This window comes from Cyprinus carpio, chromosome A9 (genome assembly GCF_018340385.1).
Source record: "Cyprinus carpio isolate SPL01 chromosome A9, ASM1834038v1, whole genome shotgun sequence".
Classification (NCBI taxonomy): Eukaryota; Metazoa; Chordata; class Actinopteri; order Cypriniformes; family Cyprinidae; genus Cyprinus; species Cyprinus carpio.
Window position 1 is genome coordinate 26,810,588 of NC_056580.1, and position 15,549 is coordinate 26,826,136.

A 15,549-nucleotide genomic window follows, 5' to 3' on the forward strand; every position below is an offset into this window, starting at 1 on the left:
ATTTTCTCCTCCCCAAATCTCCATCTCCTCGTCATAGCTTCCTACATGGTAGAAATAATCTCTGGAAATGGAGAACAGTCCCCCTGCGAATGTTGGCGTCCTGCGAGGGCAAATGCGAGTACAGTGTAAATGTTTCTTTAAATGTTTTTTCATTAGACAGAAAATTTGTGTTTTGTGTGTGCATGGACAAAAAAAAAAAAAAAAAAACATTTAAAAGGAAAACCAACAACAAAATCCAATGAGCTTCTGAGCATTATCAAATCTATTTATTCTAATCATTTAAAGAATAGTCATGCGGTTTCAAACCTGAACACAAAAGAAGAATGATTTCTGAAAGATCATGTGACACTAAAGACTGGAGTAATGATGCTGAAAATTCAGCTTTGCATCACAGGAATAAATTACATTTTAAAATATATTCATATAGAAAGGACTTATTTTAATTTGTAATAATATTTCACAATATTACTATTTTTTTAACATTTAAATGCAGCCTCAGTGAGCAAAAGAGACTTTCAAAACATTAAAAACCCCAAACTTTTGAAAGGTGATGTAAGTCTTGGCATGTTTATTTTTTTTTGGCAAACCTTTTATTGTAAACCTAAGCATTTCCTTACTTAATAGGGTACGTCTCATCTTTGCGTCTCCGTTTCTCGTGATCCGGAAGAGTCTCCCAGCCAAAGGAAAGGCCCCAGTCGAAATTCCCCCTGTTATGGTGCTGTCCGTACGGTGAGGGTTTCATGAACTCAAACGTGTTCAGGTCAATGGTGGTGATGTCGGGACTCACTACAGCGGTGGAGTTCTCTGCTATCCTGGCCAGCAGCGGCTCAAGCCATCCGTGGAAACATTCACCTAAACAAACCAAGCAGGAATTGCATGATAAAAATCACTTTGAAATCTGTATAAGTATCTTCGAGTACATTTCTGGCCTTGGGCTACACCATCACCTCTTACTCTCATTTACTTCAACGTACAACACCCTAACACATAAATAAGACTGTCTTCTAAATTAATTTGAGCAACTTTTGCATCCTGGCTGACCGCCTCCTAGTCAACCACAACAGCAGAGGACACAAACAGTTTCTAAAAACACCATCAATGTTTAACAAGCCTAAAATTAAAAAGCATCAGGTTCTTTCCAGTGCTGGGCAGCTCTAACTGACCACAGGCTTGTTATAAAGAGTGTTTTATTAAGAGACAAACCCTGTTAATGTGAATGCAGCACATTGGATGGGGAGTGATTTGCTCGTTTGACTTACAGTGGGCATCCAGGAATGTGAGAGATTCGCCCGAGGCCATGGAGGCCCCGAGGAGCCGCGCAGTGATCAGCCCTTTTCGTTCTTGCTGACGCACAACACGCACAATGTGCAGCTGTTTCAGATACTCATCCAGTTCGTCCTTAAGTCGCTCTGCGAGAAACAGAAATGCGTGTTTGTGCATTTTACAGTCAATAATTATTTTCTTTTCGCAAAATTATAAGGCATTTATTCTTTCAAGGAGAAGGGGACCTCAGAATGCAAATCCATCCAGATGGCGGATGAAATGAGACAACTGATTATTATAAATATTTAATATTTTGGGGTTAGTTTTTTTTTTTTTTTTTTCAAGAAATTAATACTTATATTCAGCAAGGATGCGTTTAATTGATAAAATGTGACAGTAAAGACTTTTATAATATTACAAAATACTTCTATTTTGAATAATATTTTTTTTGACTCTCTATTCATCGAAGAAAAAATGTATCATGGTTTCCAGAAAAAAATACATATGTTCACTACTGATAATAATCAGAAATGTTTCTTGAGCAGCAAATCAGCATATTAGAATGATTTCTGAAGGATCATGTGACACTGAAGACTGAATTAATGATGCTGAAAATTCAGTTTGCATCACAGGAATAAATTACATTTTAAAATTTATTCAAATAGAAAACAGTTATTTTAAACTGTAAAAATATTTCACAATTTTCACCGTATTTATTTATTTATTTATTTATCAAATGCAGCCTTGCAGTAGAAGAGACTTCTTTTAAAACATTAAAATATCTTCCTGTCCCCATACTTTTGAACAGCAACATGTATTTGTGTGTGTGTGTGTGTGTGTGTGTGTGTGTGTGTGTGTGTGTGTGTGTGTGTGTGTGTGTGTGTTTTATGCTTATTCAAGTATTTCTATGCTTATTAAGTATCAAGCATATTTCAGATTTATTTTACTTATATAATCATGTCAATATGTGCTCTTCCAACTTCTTCAGAAAGTGTTACTTTTAAAAAAGGTTTGTGATTAAACTGAATGTTTTGCTTTCAAACTGATCCAGTAATCTGTCAGGGTATGTTTTAGATTCAGTATGCTGGGATACAAGACATAATGATACTCTTTTAGCAAAGGAGCAGGACAAAGCTCAAGCACTACCTTTAATCTAGTAGATATGGGTGTGTATGTATTCATAAAGCATAAATATCTCCTTTCATGAGTCTGCAGTCTCCCAGCAGCCCTCAGGGCAAAACCACTGACCAGCACTATGGCATAATATTATACATTATACAGAACTGAGGAGTAACTAGCTAAAAATAGTGATGCAACCTGTAACTTCAAAGTAAAGTGTCACTTATGTTATGCACATGACAGCACTAAACTGAACTGAAATCAAACTGGGTTGCACAGACCGATGGAATATTTGAAACTTGTTAAAACAACGACTCTGTTGGATTTCTGTACAAAAGTCTAAGGAATAGTTCACTCAAAAATGAAAATTTTCATATTTCACTCACCTTCAAGTTGTTCCAAACCTGTATGACTTTCTTCTGCTGTTGAACAAAAAAAGAAGATATTCTGAAGAATGTTGGTAACCAAACAGTTGATGGTAGCCATTGACTTCCATAGTATTTTTTTCCATACTGTGGAAGTCAATGGGGACCTTCAGCTGTTTGGTTATCAACATTCTACAAAATATCTTCTTTTGTGTTGTTCAACAGCTGAAAGAAACTCATACAGGTTTAAAACAACTTGAGGGAGTAAACAATGGCTTAAAAAGAGCCTTTAAGCTACATTAAACTTAGAATATTATAGCTATACTACAAAAGAAGCTTAAAACTGGTCGAAACTGATTTGTTAGTCTTTAAACTGGTCTCTCTGTCTGACTAAATAACAAGACCTTGAAAATAACCCCATAAACCATCACAACAGACCAGCGGTTATGCGGCCTTAGGCTGTTAAACAGTTTTTTAATCAGTAGGGAGGGTTTCTTGACCGTTTAACTACTTTAAATTATGAGTCACTAAGGAAGTTGCAGTTTAAGAGTGGCTTTCCCAAACCAGACACTGTGATTTATGATATCACATGAAATGTATTATCCTCCTCAGATTCATATAAGAGTAAAGGTGTAAAACCCTGCCTGCTGAAACCAGCTAAAATGATTCACAGCAGCGCAGCGGGGTGTCCTGTAGGTTTTGGCTGCCTCTGGGGGTGGGGACTTGCAAACACAAGACTGGTCTTTCTCAACAGAAGCTGGAATTGCCTGAGAAAGCGAGAAGGAGGGTGAAATTAAAAGAAGAGGGAGCGTTAAAGCATAGTTGAAAGCCAATTCCCTGGCTTTCATTTCTCGCATGGCGAGCAGCCAAAAGAGAAAGTGCAGTCCTTGAATGATTCAGCCAGAGGAACAGATAGGTGAGATCTAACGCAGTGGTTATGCAACTAACCATATATAGTACCATTCAAAAAAAACTATTAGTGTTTTCATAGAAAATCATTATTTTCAGTCAGCAAGCATGCGTTAAATTGATCAAAAGTGACAGCGAGGATGTTTATAATGTTGCAAAAGAATTCTATTTCAAATAAATACTGTTCTTTTGAACATTCATATTCATCAAAAAAAATCCAGAAAAAAAAAATGTGTCAAGGTTTCCAAAAAAGTATTGTGCATCACAACTGCTTTTAACATTGATAATAATAATAAATGATTTTAATGATCAAATAAAATGCACGCTTGGTAAGCAGAAGATACTTCTTTCAAAAATATAAAAAACTTTACCAACTCCAAATCTTTTGACCACAGTGTAATTGTGCATATTTAGCGAAGCAAATAGACTCATTAACATTTAAAACAAAGGGGAAAAAATGTTTTTTGTTGTTAATGTCAATTTTACGCCCAACTGATATTTTGGTGCCAACTCATTTTCCATTCAAAGTTAGTCAAATGTAGTTGACAGGTTGTGCAACACACACTCATCCTCAAAAACCATGACTAAAACTATACAAGGTGAAAGAAAGCAGACAATGGAATTGTGTGACAACCATAATATGTTTTAGTTGCTGAGAAACATTTAGTTGGCTTAGAAAAATCATATGCATTTCCACATTACTGAAATTGAAATGGTAACACTTAGCAATAAGGTCCTATTAGTTAATGCATTAACTAACATCAACTTACAATGCGCAATACATATGTTACAGTTTTTATTTATCTTTGTTTAACTAATGTTAACAAATGGAACCTTATTGTAAAGTGTTACCATTAACACTAATTAATGCACCACCAAATTTCAGAATATGATTATAAAGACACTTCGGTTTTGCCAAGCAGTTTTGTACAGTGTTTGGTTGCCACTTGAGGTCTAATGTCAAATATGGCTTCTGATGGAAAACCAGTTGGGAGCCATTGCTCTAATGCTCATTTTCTTCTTTGCATTTTTTTGTCCACCTGTCAAAAATCTGGTTTTTAAGAGTCTGCTGATAGCCCTCTATACCTCAGAACCCCTTCACCAGCTGAGCAAAACTCCTCTGAGAACATTCCCAAACAGCTCTGTTTCCTGTAGTAACCTGCTTCACGAGTGCCGCGTGTCAGCAGGCCTACAAGAATTTAGTAAAGCGGGTTGCTTGAGTGAAACCGGACGCCCATTAAAACACACGGGTGGTCTGGTGGGGCTGCAGGCTAGAGGTGAGTTACCGTCAGAGCTGGCGTCATCCACAAGGATGATTTCTTTGAGCAGCAGAGCAGGGGAGCTGTGCAGGACGCTGTAGACAGTCCGCAGTAAAGTGCTCCACGCCTCGTTGTGGAAGACGATGATCACGCTTGTGGTTGGCAGGAGTGGACAGCGTCTGAAAGTCTGTTCAATGCATCTGTGAGAGGAAAAGAGAGACAGACAAAGAAATGAAGGAAAGGGGAGGATGTTTTATCCAACAGATGTCGGTTTGGCCATTAAGTTTCCTAAAGACTAAAAAACTAAAAGTTACTTGAAATAAAATAAACATTTACTGAAATATAAATACAAATAAAAAATATATATATAAAAAAATAATGGTAACATTTTTCAAAGGTTTTGTTTATTAACATAGGTAAATTATGTTAACATTAACAATGAAAATATTTGTAAAACATTTATTAATCTTAGTTATTGTTAATTTCAGCATTTATTAATACATTATTGAAGTCAAAAGATGTGTCTGTTAATTTTTTTGTACTAACTGACCAAAACTGCACTGTGAAATTTTTCACGGATCAGAATAGTGATGTTAATGAATCAGTGAAGGGTTAACTGACCAAAACGGCACTGAAAGTTTTCACGAATTAGAATAGTGATATAGGGTTAACTGAGCCGGGTATAATGAGCAAAACGGAGTGTGAAACGTTTTCACGGATCAGAATAGTGATGTTAATGAAGTGAAGGGTTAACAAAACGTGAAAGTTTTCCACGAATTAGAATAGTTATTAATGGAATCAGTGAGGGTTAACTGAGCAAAACGGACTGTGAAAGTTTTCACGGATCAGAATAGTGATATTAATGAATCAGTGAAGGGTTAACTGAGCAAAACGGACTGTGAAAGTTTTCACGGATCAGAATAGTGATGTAATGAATCAGTGAAGGGTTAACTGAGCAAAACGGACTGTGAAAGTTTTCACGGATCAGAATAGTGATGTTAATGAATCAGTGAAGGGTTAACTGAGCAAAACGGACTGTGAAAGTTTTCACGGATCAGAATAGTGATGTTAATGAATCAGTGAAGGGTTAACTGACCAAAACGGCACTGAAAGTTTTCACGAATTAGAATAGTGATATTAATGAATCAGTGAAGGGTTAACTGAGCAAAACGGACTGTGAAAGTTTTCACGGATCAGAATAGTGATGTTAATGAAGCAGTGAAGGGTTAACTGAGCAAAACGGACTGTGAAAGATTTCACGGATCAGAATAGTGATGTTAATGAATCAGTGAAGGGTTAACTGAGCAAAACGGACTGTGAAAGTTTTCACGGATCAGAATAGTGATGTTAATGAATCAGTGAAGGGTTAACTGACCAAAACAGCACTGGGAAAGTTTTCACAAATTAGAATAGTGATTTCACTGACTCAGGGAAGGGTTAATTGACCAAAACTGCTCTGTGAAATTTAGTGATGTTAATGAAGCAGTGAAGGGTTAACTGGCCAAAACGGCACTGTGAAAGTTTTCACGGTTCAGAATAGTGATGTTAATGAAGCAGTGAAAGGTTAACTGACCAAAACAGCACTGGGAAAGTTTTCACAAATTAGAATAGTGATTTCACTGACTCAGGGAAGGGTTAATTGACCAAAACTGCTCTGTGAAATTTAGTGATGTTAATGAAGCAGTGAAAGGTTAACTGACCAAAACGCCACTGTGAAAGTTTTCACAAATCAGAGCATTGACGTTAAAGACTCGAGGAAAGATACAACAACCACAACTTTTTTTGTGAAAGATCTCAATAGTCTATTAGAGCTGTGTATAAGCTGATTTATCTAATGTCTCTCACAGGAACCCATTGTAATGCTGCCTGAATATACAGTATTAGACATACGTTCAAAACCATACGTAACAATAATAATATCTTGTATAAACAGCCCTGCAATAAGGATAGACACAAATGTGTTAAATTAGCTTTTTTGTTCTAATTTCATGTGTTATGTAATTTAAAAACTCATCTGGATTGTAAAATTAACTTGTCATGACAAAACCTGACTTTTCATGTTTATGGTATTCTGGAATGACTGAAGATCACAGCAGAATTCAACAATCTTGTGGATGGACCGCAGCAAGTGCTTTTGCAGTTTTAACCATCAAAGTGCTATGCAGACTTAACGGCAATGACTGTCACATTGTAGAGCTTGGACAAAGTTGTAAGTAAATTGATTTACTTTATTTATTGAAAGGCACATTTTAATGCTTCCCTTTATTTTTATTAAAGCACACAGGTTCTGAAGAGGATTTCATCAAGGGCATGACTGTTGGAATTATAGTTGTGGGTGACCAAAGTGAGCGCCATCCATCTGCAGTGATGTGGTCCTGGTAACTGAAGAAGACATCTTGGTGATCTGGGGTTGTATCACGTTGAGGGGTTGTGCACTGGGTTTGACTCTCCGGGACTTGTCACAGCACTTAAAGGCAAAATTGTTTGATTTTCCTTTTTTCTTTGTGTTTAAATGTTTTCATTCAAGTAGTTACACTGTAAAATTAATTGTTGAGAAAACGTAATATTTCAAGGTCAAAAGTTAAGTTCTCTCAACTATTATTTTAATAATTGTACTAAGTAAAACTAATGTTTTCTCAATTTGAATTTGTTTGTTCAATCAATGCAAAATGCCTCGTTCAGCCAATACATTCATGAAGAAAACAAAAGATTTCTTGTTCAGTAAACTTTCTTCATAACACTTTACAATAAGGATCATTAGTTAACATTAGTTAACTACTTTAGTTAACATGAACTAAGCATGAAAAATACTTCTACAGCATTTATTCATCTTAGTTTGTTAATTTCAACATTTACTAAAGCATTATTAAAATAAAATTTGTGCTTGTTAACATTAGTTAATGCACTGTGAACTAACATGAATTAACAATGAACAACTGTATTTTCATTAACTAACATTAACAAAGATGAATATATACTGCAATAAATTGTTCATTCATGTTAGTCAATACATTAACTAATGGATCCTTTTTGTAAAGTGTTACCACTTTCTTTTATTAACTCAATTTCTTGATAAGATAGTCATATGTACTACAGTATATAGTCTTATAGGACACTTATGCTTATGTTTGTGAAGAGGATAACAATCATCCTACAAAGCAAAGAAATGTAAGATACACTTCTAAATTGCAGAATAAACTAGAGGCCTCAACACTTGACACACTAACTTGTTCGGAGAAACGACAAAATACAATCAACAAGCGCTACTCTTCTACACTGCTCAAAACTCGTGTTTGAATCATCAGTGGCAAATCCTTTACATACTGTACGTATGTAAACCTACTTACACACTGTGAGTCAGAAGTGCCGGCATTGTAGTCTTCTCTCCCAGGATCAGGAAACAGTCCTCCATAAAATGCGGAGCACACATCTGAATATGTGAGTTGAACTGTTCCGGAACAGTGTTGTAAATACAACTTAACCACTGATTTCTAGTCGTGTCCTCTTTTGGAAAGCCAAACAAAGTATTTTCGCTTTCACAATGAAACAGCGTCTCCACGACATGGAGCCAGCGGCAACAGCGAGAATCAAAGTTACACCTTTTTTCTTTGCGTGAATATTTGGCATTATGCAAATCTTCCCACACAGTGACGCAGACATGTGGGGTGTGTTTAAACGAGGTGTTTTAGGAGCGCGTGGACGAGTCTTAACTTTTATAAAGTATATATCTTTGGATTTGAGACTTTAGTCTTTGCAACTTTAGGTATCTTATCTATTCACTAACAGCTTGTAACACTTGAAAAGTGAAATCACATCATATGACATTTCAGGAATATGAAATTCTTTGTTCAAACAACTGTTTTTGACTCATTGGGACAACATTTGGGGTCTGACATGGGTTTTTATGTAGTTTCAAGAAAATAGCATTTTCTGTTTTTAAAACTCAAGAGGTTTCATTAACGAGAAAATATGTTGTTTTTTTACAGTGTATTTTCACACTCATTTACACACACACACACACACACACATACATATATATATATATATATATATATATATATTATATATATATATATATATATATATATATATATATATATATATATATATATAAATAATATAAATACATAATAAACATAAATTTCATAATTAACATGTAGATGTTTTAATAAACATTAATTTTTTAATTATGGTTTATTTGTGCTCTCTGTTATGCCAGGATAATGAGTGAACAAAAAGCTTTTATGTCGTGTTAACTTGTGTTGAAGTTTATTTAACTCATAATTTTAAAGGCAACCATGTAAACTTTTTAGGTAATTGTTATAACAAGCTATATGTAGTCGAGTAAACCTAAATTTGAAAGTTTACTTAATGCTCTTGATTGCTTGAATAAGTTGATACAATATTTAAAACAAAGTTGTGACAACAAAACAACATCAAGTTAAAAAAAAAAATCTTTAATTCTTAGAACAAAATATTCGATTTTTGTAATATCTTTGTAATAACTGAAATTCTTCATTTCAATGAACTCAAAATGTAAGGCATCCAGGTTACTTACTTTTTTAAGTTAAACCAACAAATAATTTTTTACATATATACACAGTACACACACATATTATGTTAACACAAACATTTATTTTGGATTAATCGATCTGAAAGCCATATTTGATTGATTTCTGAGGATCAGAATCTGTCCATGATTATGAGTCAGTTCTACACTGATTCAACATTCCATTTGCATCATTTCTCAGAAATTTTATATTTTTTAAATGTACTATGTATTTTTATATTGGTGCATATACATGAATAATATTACATATCTGAATTATTTTAACTAGATTTTATTGTATTCTACTTCTTTCAATAAAAAAGTAAAACTTATTTGGCTATAAAAGTTTTTTCGTTGAACTGATGATGAAACACAATCACCCTTCTAAGCCTTTTTAGAGTAAAGACATAAATATCAAGATTTATTTTGGCTATATCACCAGTCCTCATCTGGACTTCATTCTGCAGATTCCTAATTGTGTGTTGTGTGACACTTTGTATAACAATGAGCAATAGCAACTCTGGTTTTATGTACATCACCCCAGTAAAGCAATAAGGGCAAGAACAAATGTGTTTAGTTAGAGAAAAAAGATCATCTTTGTCTCAGTCTGTAATTTGTAGCAATATCTGAGTAGACATGTTTAAATAACAGGACAAAAGCTAGTCTGTAGTTTCACAGAGTCCCTGATTATCCTGCCAGATGAACAGATTCTCTTCTAGATTCTATGCACATGAACATATTTGTTAAAATGTTCAAAATTCTTTCAAAAAATACTTTAGAATCTGCACTTTGTATGCCACATTACAAATACTAAATACATGATGTTGTTAGATATTTAAAATGTTTTAGATTAGAAAAATGTTAATAAATAATCTCAGTCTGATAGTTTGGACCTCATTGTATTTTTGTGTTTTTCTCTGCTGCCAATGGAATTATAATACCATTTCGATCTACGAGGTGGTCTCCGCATGTTACTTTTGGATTGAATTTTGATAGCCAGAGTTGCATAACACACATCAGAGGGTGATTCAGCAAAAAAAAAAAAAAGCAGATCACACTATTGCATGTCAGTTTTACACAAGGACCTTCTAAAATGTTTACAATACATTTGTGTTGCAACATGACTGTATAGATATATTTTTTCTTTCAGCTTAACATTTACAATATAAAGGGTGCCCACTTTATGACTAATGAATCTCCACTTCTTTGTGACTTTTTCTGTCGTACGGTCATCATTATTGGATGCTGCATTTTATATATATATATATATTTTATCTGGGTTAAATGTCATAGAGATTGCATTTACAAGGACTACTATATGAAACATGAACAAAGTTCTGTGCAAATCGTAGTTCAATTCTTACATAAATAGTTTAATTGAACTAAATGCAAGAATTTATGCAAGAATGATTTGATACACATCTGCTTTGCTCAAGTTTCTTGAATGAGGCTCGCAGAATGCAATATTCATTAGATTAAACCATTAAAAACTAAGCAGAACTAGAAAAACATATAGTCACTTCATAAATTTGTATGACCATGTATTTTATTAAATACAGTTTTAAAATTCCTTGATATTTCTGAAGAAAACCCTGAATATATTAAAGTGAAAGAAACAGATACTGCATCCAAATAATAACTTGCACACCTCAATTGATTATATTCTTGTAAAAAATACTACACTAAGACAATAATATTTTATTATATGAACTGACTAGAGACTTAACAGACATCTCGCTCAATCAAATGCTGCTGTAACTGAAAAACAAACATTAAAGGAAAAATAAGAATTTGATGAAAATTTACTTACCCTCAAGCCATCCAAGGTGTAGATAAGATTATTTGTTCATGGGAACAGATTTGGAGAAATTTAGCTTTACGTCACTTGCTCAACAATGGATCCTTTGCAGTGAATGGGTGCCGTCAGAATGAGAGTCCAAACAGCTGATAAAAACATCACAAGTAATCCACACCACTCCAGTCCATCAGTTAACATTGTGTGAAGTGAAAAGCTGCATATTTGTAAGAAACAAATCCATCATTAAAGTGTTTTACCTTTAAAATGTTGCTTCTTGTCAAAATACCAGTCCACAATCCATAATAACGCTTCCTCCAGTGAAAATCCATCAAAGTCCATCTCTTGTTGTCTCTCACATCAAAATCGACCAACACGTTTGTTTAGAGCTCTTTTGGGCTGTTTTTGCTTGTAAACAGAGCTTGATCTGTGCAGATTTCTCTCCTGTTTCAAACAGTGGTGTGGATTACTTGTGGATTATTGGATTTTTTATCAGCTGTTTGGACTCTCATTTGACGGCACCCATTCACTGCAAAGGATCCATTGGTGAGCAAGTGATGGAATGCTAAATCTATCCAAATGTGTTCCAATGAACAAAAACTCATCTACAGTATATCTTTGGATGGCCTGAGGGTGAAAACATTCTCACTTAATTAAAATTTTTAGGTAAACTATTCCTTTAAGATGTCTGTTGAAGTGTGATAAGGTGTATAAAGCAAACAGGTGGTACGTACTCTGGAGGTCTTGTATCAGGGCCGAGGTCTCTGCTTAGTGAGATCCTATCACTGGCAAACAAATTAAAGCAGTGCTTCTCCTCTCCCCTCTCCTTTTCTTTTTGCTCCGATGAGCTCAGATTGTCAGTGTGAAAAGCCTTCCCAGAAGCCCCCGGGGCGCTGGGGTTTTGCGGTGGCCTTTCCAGGACCGGCCGGAGCTCAGCAGCCGTGTAGTATCCGGATAGACAGGCCGGGCCGCCCTCGCTATCCTGCTTCCTCACCGGAGCTTTTATCTGCATCTTCGGCATAGCGTCCCGGAAGTTATTCACCGCCCCCATGACCATCTCAAGAACGCCGTCCCGTTTCTCCACAATCCCTTTGAGCCAGGGTTCGTCCTGGGGGTTCTGACTGACCACCTCTCGCTGCATCAGAAACAGGAACGTCACGAACACCAGTGCCACTATAGCCAGCTTCCATGGGTGCAGCCGTCTGCGCAGAAGCCTGCGGAAGAACGTCATTCTTTTGAGGCGGAGCCGGCACTCAGAGTGTGAGAAACAAAGCTACACCTGACACACACCCTGTGCATAACATAATCGGCTGTCAAACCTGTGAATGGGACAAAAAGACAACACTGATATATGAGCAGCAGAGCACCGCGAACAAGTCCAACACTTCTGACAACTCGCTTGAGAACGGAAAAGTTGCAAACTCCAGTTCTGAACGTCCAACATAAATGTTTTCTTTGATATTTAAGCCTCTTTTAGGTGGCTGGGGAATCGTTCTTCACTTGAGAGGTAATTTTGGGAACTTAATTTCTTCAAAAACATTCTCTTGGAGAGAATTTTAACAGAAACTTTCCAAATGATAATTGGACCTTTTAACCAATTGAAAAGTATTAATCATATTACAAACATCAGACTTGACAGCTCTGTCTATCTTTTTAAAAATCACAATTTAAGGAAGCAGAATATTTTTTTGTTTGTACATTTATTTTAACCCTAGAATGCATATATTGTACAGGCCAATAACGTCAATCGATTTTTTTTTTTTTTTTTTTTACAATAAGATGCATGCTTTACTAAAAACATTTTTCAGACAACCAAGTGTGTGCTGCTGTGTGAAACTTCACAGGCTTGGAACTCCAGGCTTGGTTTTGTGTATGCAAAATGAAATTGCTAAATGTTTTTAGTAACAAATATGGATTTAATTGCATCTCATTTTTGATTCACATTATTTTGGCATATACAATATAAAGGGGAAAACTGTTTGTTCATTTTGGTTCTTTCAACCCTAGAATGCATGTTCATGTTTCCCCTTGTAAATGTAGGTCAAAATAATCAACATGCATCCAGTTAGATGCATATTCTTTACAAAAAAAAAAACTGTTTTGTCATTGAAAATACACTTTAATCCTGTGTTCGTGTTGTTCCAGAACTGTAATTTAGAGAAAAGAAAAAGCCAATTTGGGATTTACTTTCTTACTAAATATTAATCTAAACATGAATATTTTACAACATTCCATAAAATTGAAAATGGGGTAAAATGAGACCATTTAGACACTTTACACGAGGTAGGCTATTCCTGTTATGTCAGATAAAAAGTCAATTTAACTCGACACGTATTGCTTTATAGCTGTAATTTTGAGGCATTTTAGGGTTAATCATTATAAGCACAATAACACCATCTGTCCATAACTATGAATCAGTGCACAGTCAGTAAACAAACGTTATGAAGCCGAGACAGTAAAAAACAGTGAGACATACCGATTGCGCTTAAATATCGTGTAAGTTCATATCCAAAAGAGTTTTGAACTTCCACAGCGACTGTCCCAAAGAAGAACTGATGATCAGCGCGATGGCAAAGTAATCTCAGCCGGACTTCCGCGTCGTTGGATCCAGGTGCGCGTCTCTCAGGTAAAGGGGCGTGCCTGACGTAACGCGTGCGTAAACGCCACATGTGCCTTCATTCTGTTAGGGTGTCCAGCAACGTCAACATTTGAACTGTTAAAAATATTGCTCTTACACTTATAGGGTTGAGTATTTAATATGTCAATATAAAAAAAAAAAAAAAAAAAAAAAAAACACTTTTTGTTGCGTCTCTTTACTAAAATTTAAAATTAAATGTTGAATTTGTAATGCAATGTATTAATTTATTATTTTGGCTTGACCTACCCTCTTTAGCTTCCTCATTACAAGAAATTCTACTTTTTATACTTTTTAAACAGGAATTTCTACAGGGATGTTGCACAAGGAGCAGGAACGCGATCAAACAGCGTCGAATCACGAGCAAATTACTCTTCTTTTTAAAAATAATTTATTGCAATAATTTTTGGGCGCAGTCGGCTAAGACGTTTTAAACGAAACAAAGACCTTTTGAATATGCTTTAAATATATAATAAACAATAAATAACAAATTGATAATGCCCGGGTGTATTTTGTTGATGTACGACCATTGATCTCTATAATGATCTCTCTGTTATTAGTCCTTGTGACCGATAAAAGCGCTCGCTCTGACACTCTACTGTTGCTATGGTTACTTCAGATGAAAGCGACTTTGCGTGTTTAGCGCACTCTGAATCTAAACTTTTGTAGTTACTAAAATCTTTCAGAACGCGACTTAATTATGCATTTAAACTCACATGCAACAAGAACGGTGCATATACTTTTAAGACCCCCCGACCTTTTGTTTTGACTGTCTTTTAAACCTTAATTAGTGGAGTCAGACCCCCATCATAATTCGCACCCTGCATTCCCTCTAAAAATTTGTTACACAAACCTAAATCTTCCACAAGCGAAGGGTCCCGTCATTATTCCCACGACTCTAAACAGTTTTGTTCATGCAGAATCCCTCGCGACATCAGTGAGATCACTTAGTATCTCACTTAGACGTATTACCACAATAAATGACTCCTGTTAAACAGAATGTAGCTGTAGGAAACACTCACCAGACATGCTCAGCCCGAGGATTTAATCACCGTGTGCCCGTGCACATGGACTTCATAAAGAGCTTCTGTGTTTGCAGGGCAAAGAAAAGAAACCGGACAAGAGAAGAATACCAGAGAGGCTCAGAGTGTTCATCTGTAGGATACTGGAGAGTTAACTTCCCACTGTGTCTTTTCGTGTTGATGCATCTCTCTGTAACAGAGCTTAGTGAGAAAGTCAGAGTCTTGCTGGAGGTTGACATATGAACTGCTTCTGATGAAACTCAAGTTTATTATTGGACATCAAATTGATGTGGATTTATTGCACAACTTAAATTGTTACTGGAACACTAGAAGGCTAAAAGTTTATTCTGTAAACCTTATTAAAAAAATAATGTAAGGTAATAATTATATTGAATATACACACACACACAAAAAAAAAAAAAAAAAAAAAAATAAAATAAAATATAAAAAAAAAAAAAAAATAAAATATTAAATTAAACAACACACACACACACACACACACACACACACAAGACCAGTGAGACAACTAGCCCTGGTCTCTCTAACTAGGTGCATCACCTTTTGTCATAAATGAAAATACTATGACGCTATGCAGTTTATCCTTGCATATTGCATACTGTTTCAAAAACGAGT

General features: G+C 35.3%; 1 protein-coding gene across 2 annotated transcripts in view; it reads right to left on the minus strand.

Moving 5' to 3' along the window:
• LOC109068907 (polypeptide N-acetylgalactosaminyltransferase 3-like) overlaps positions 1-15,119 on the minus strand; it is a 23,173-nt gene extending 8,054 nt beyond the window's left edge. The window contains exons 1-7 of one of the 2 annotated variants that reach the window (XM_042764309.1): positions 14,917-15,119; positions 13,736-13,939; positions 11,994-12,578; positions 4,943-5,115; positions 1,260-1,409; positions 618-852; positions 1-100 (exon numbers count right to left, since the gene is read on the minus strand). The exon at positions 1-100 is cut by the window's left edge and continues 18 nt beyond it. In XM_042764309.1, coding sequence (XP_042620243.1) covers positions 1-100; positions 618-852; positions 1,260-1,409; positions 4,943-5,115; positions 11,994-12,490 — 1,155 coding nt within the window. In that variant the 5' untranslated portion in view covers positions 12,491-12,578; positions 13,736-13,939; positions 14,917-15,119. The remainder of the gene's footprint in view (positions 101-617; positions 853-1,259; positions 1,410-4,942; positions 5,116-11,993; positions 12,579-13,735; positions 13,940-14,916) is intronic. The other variant, XM_042764310.1, reaches the window with a different exon arrangement.
• Positions 15,120-15,549: the final 430 nt, after the last annotated feature.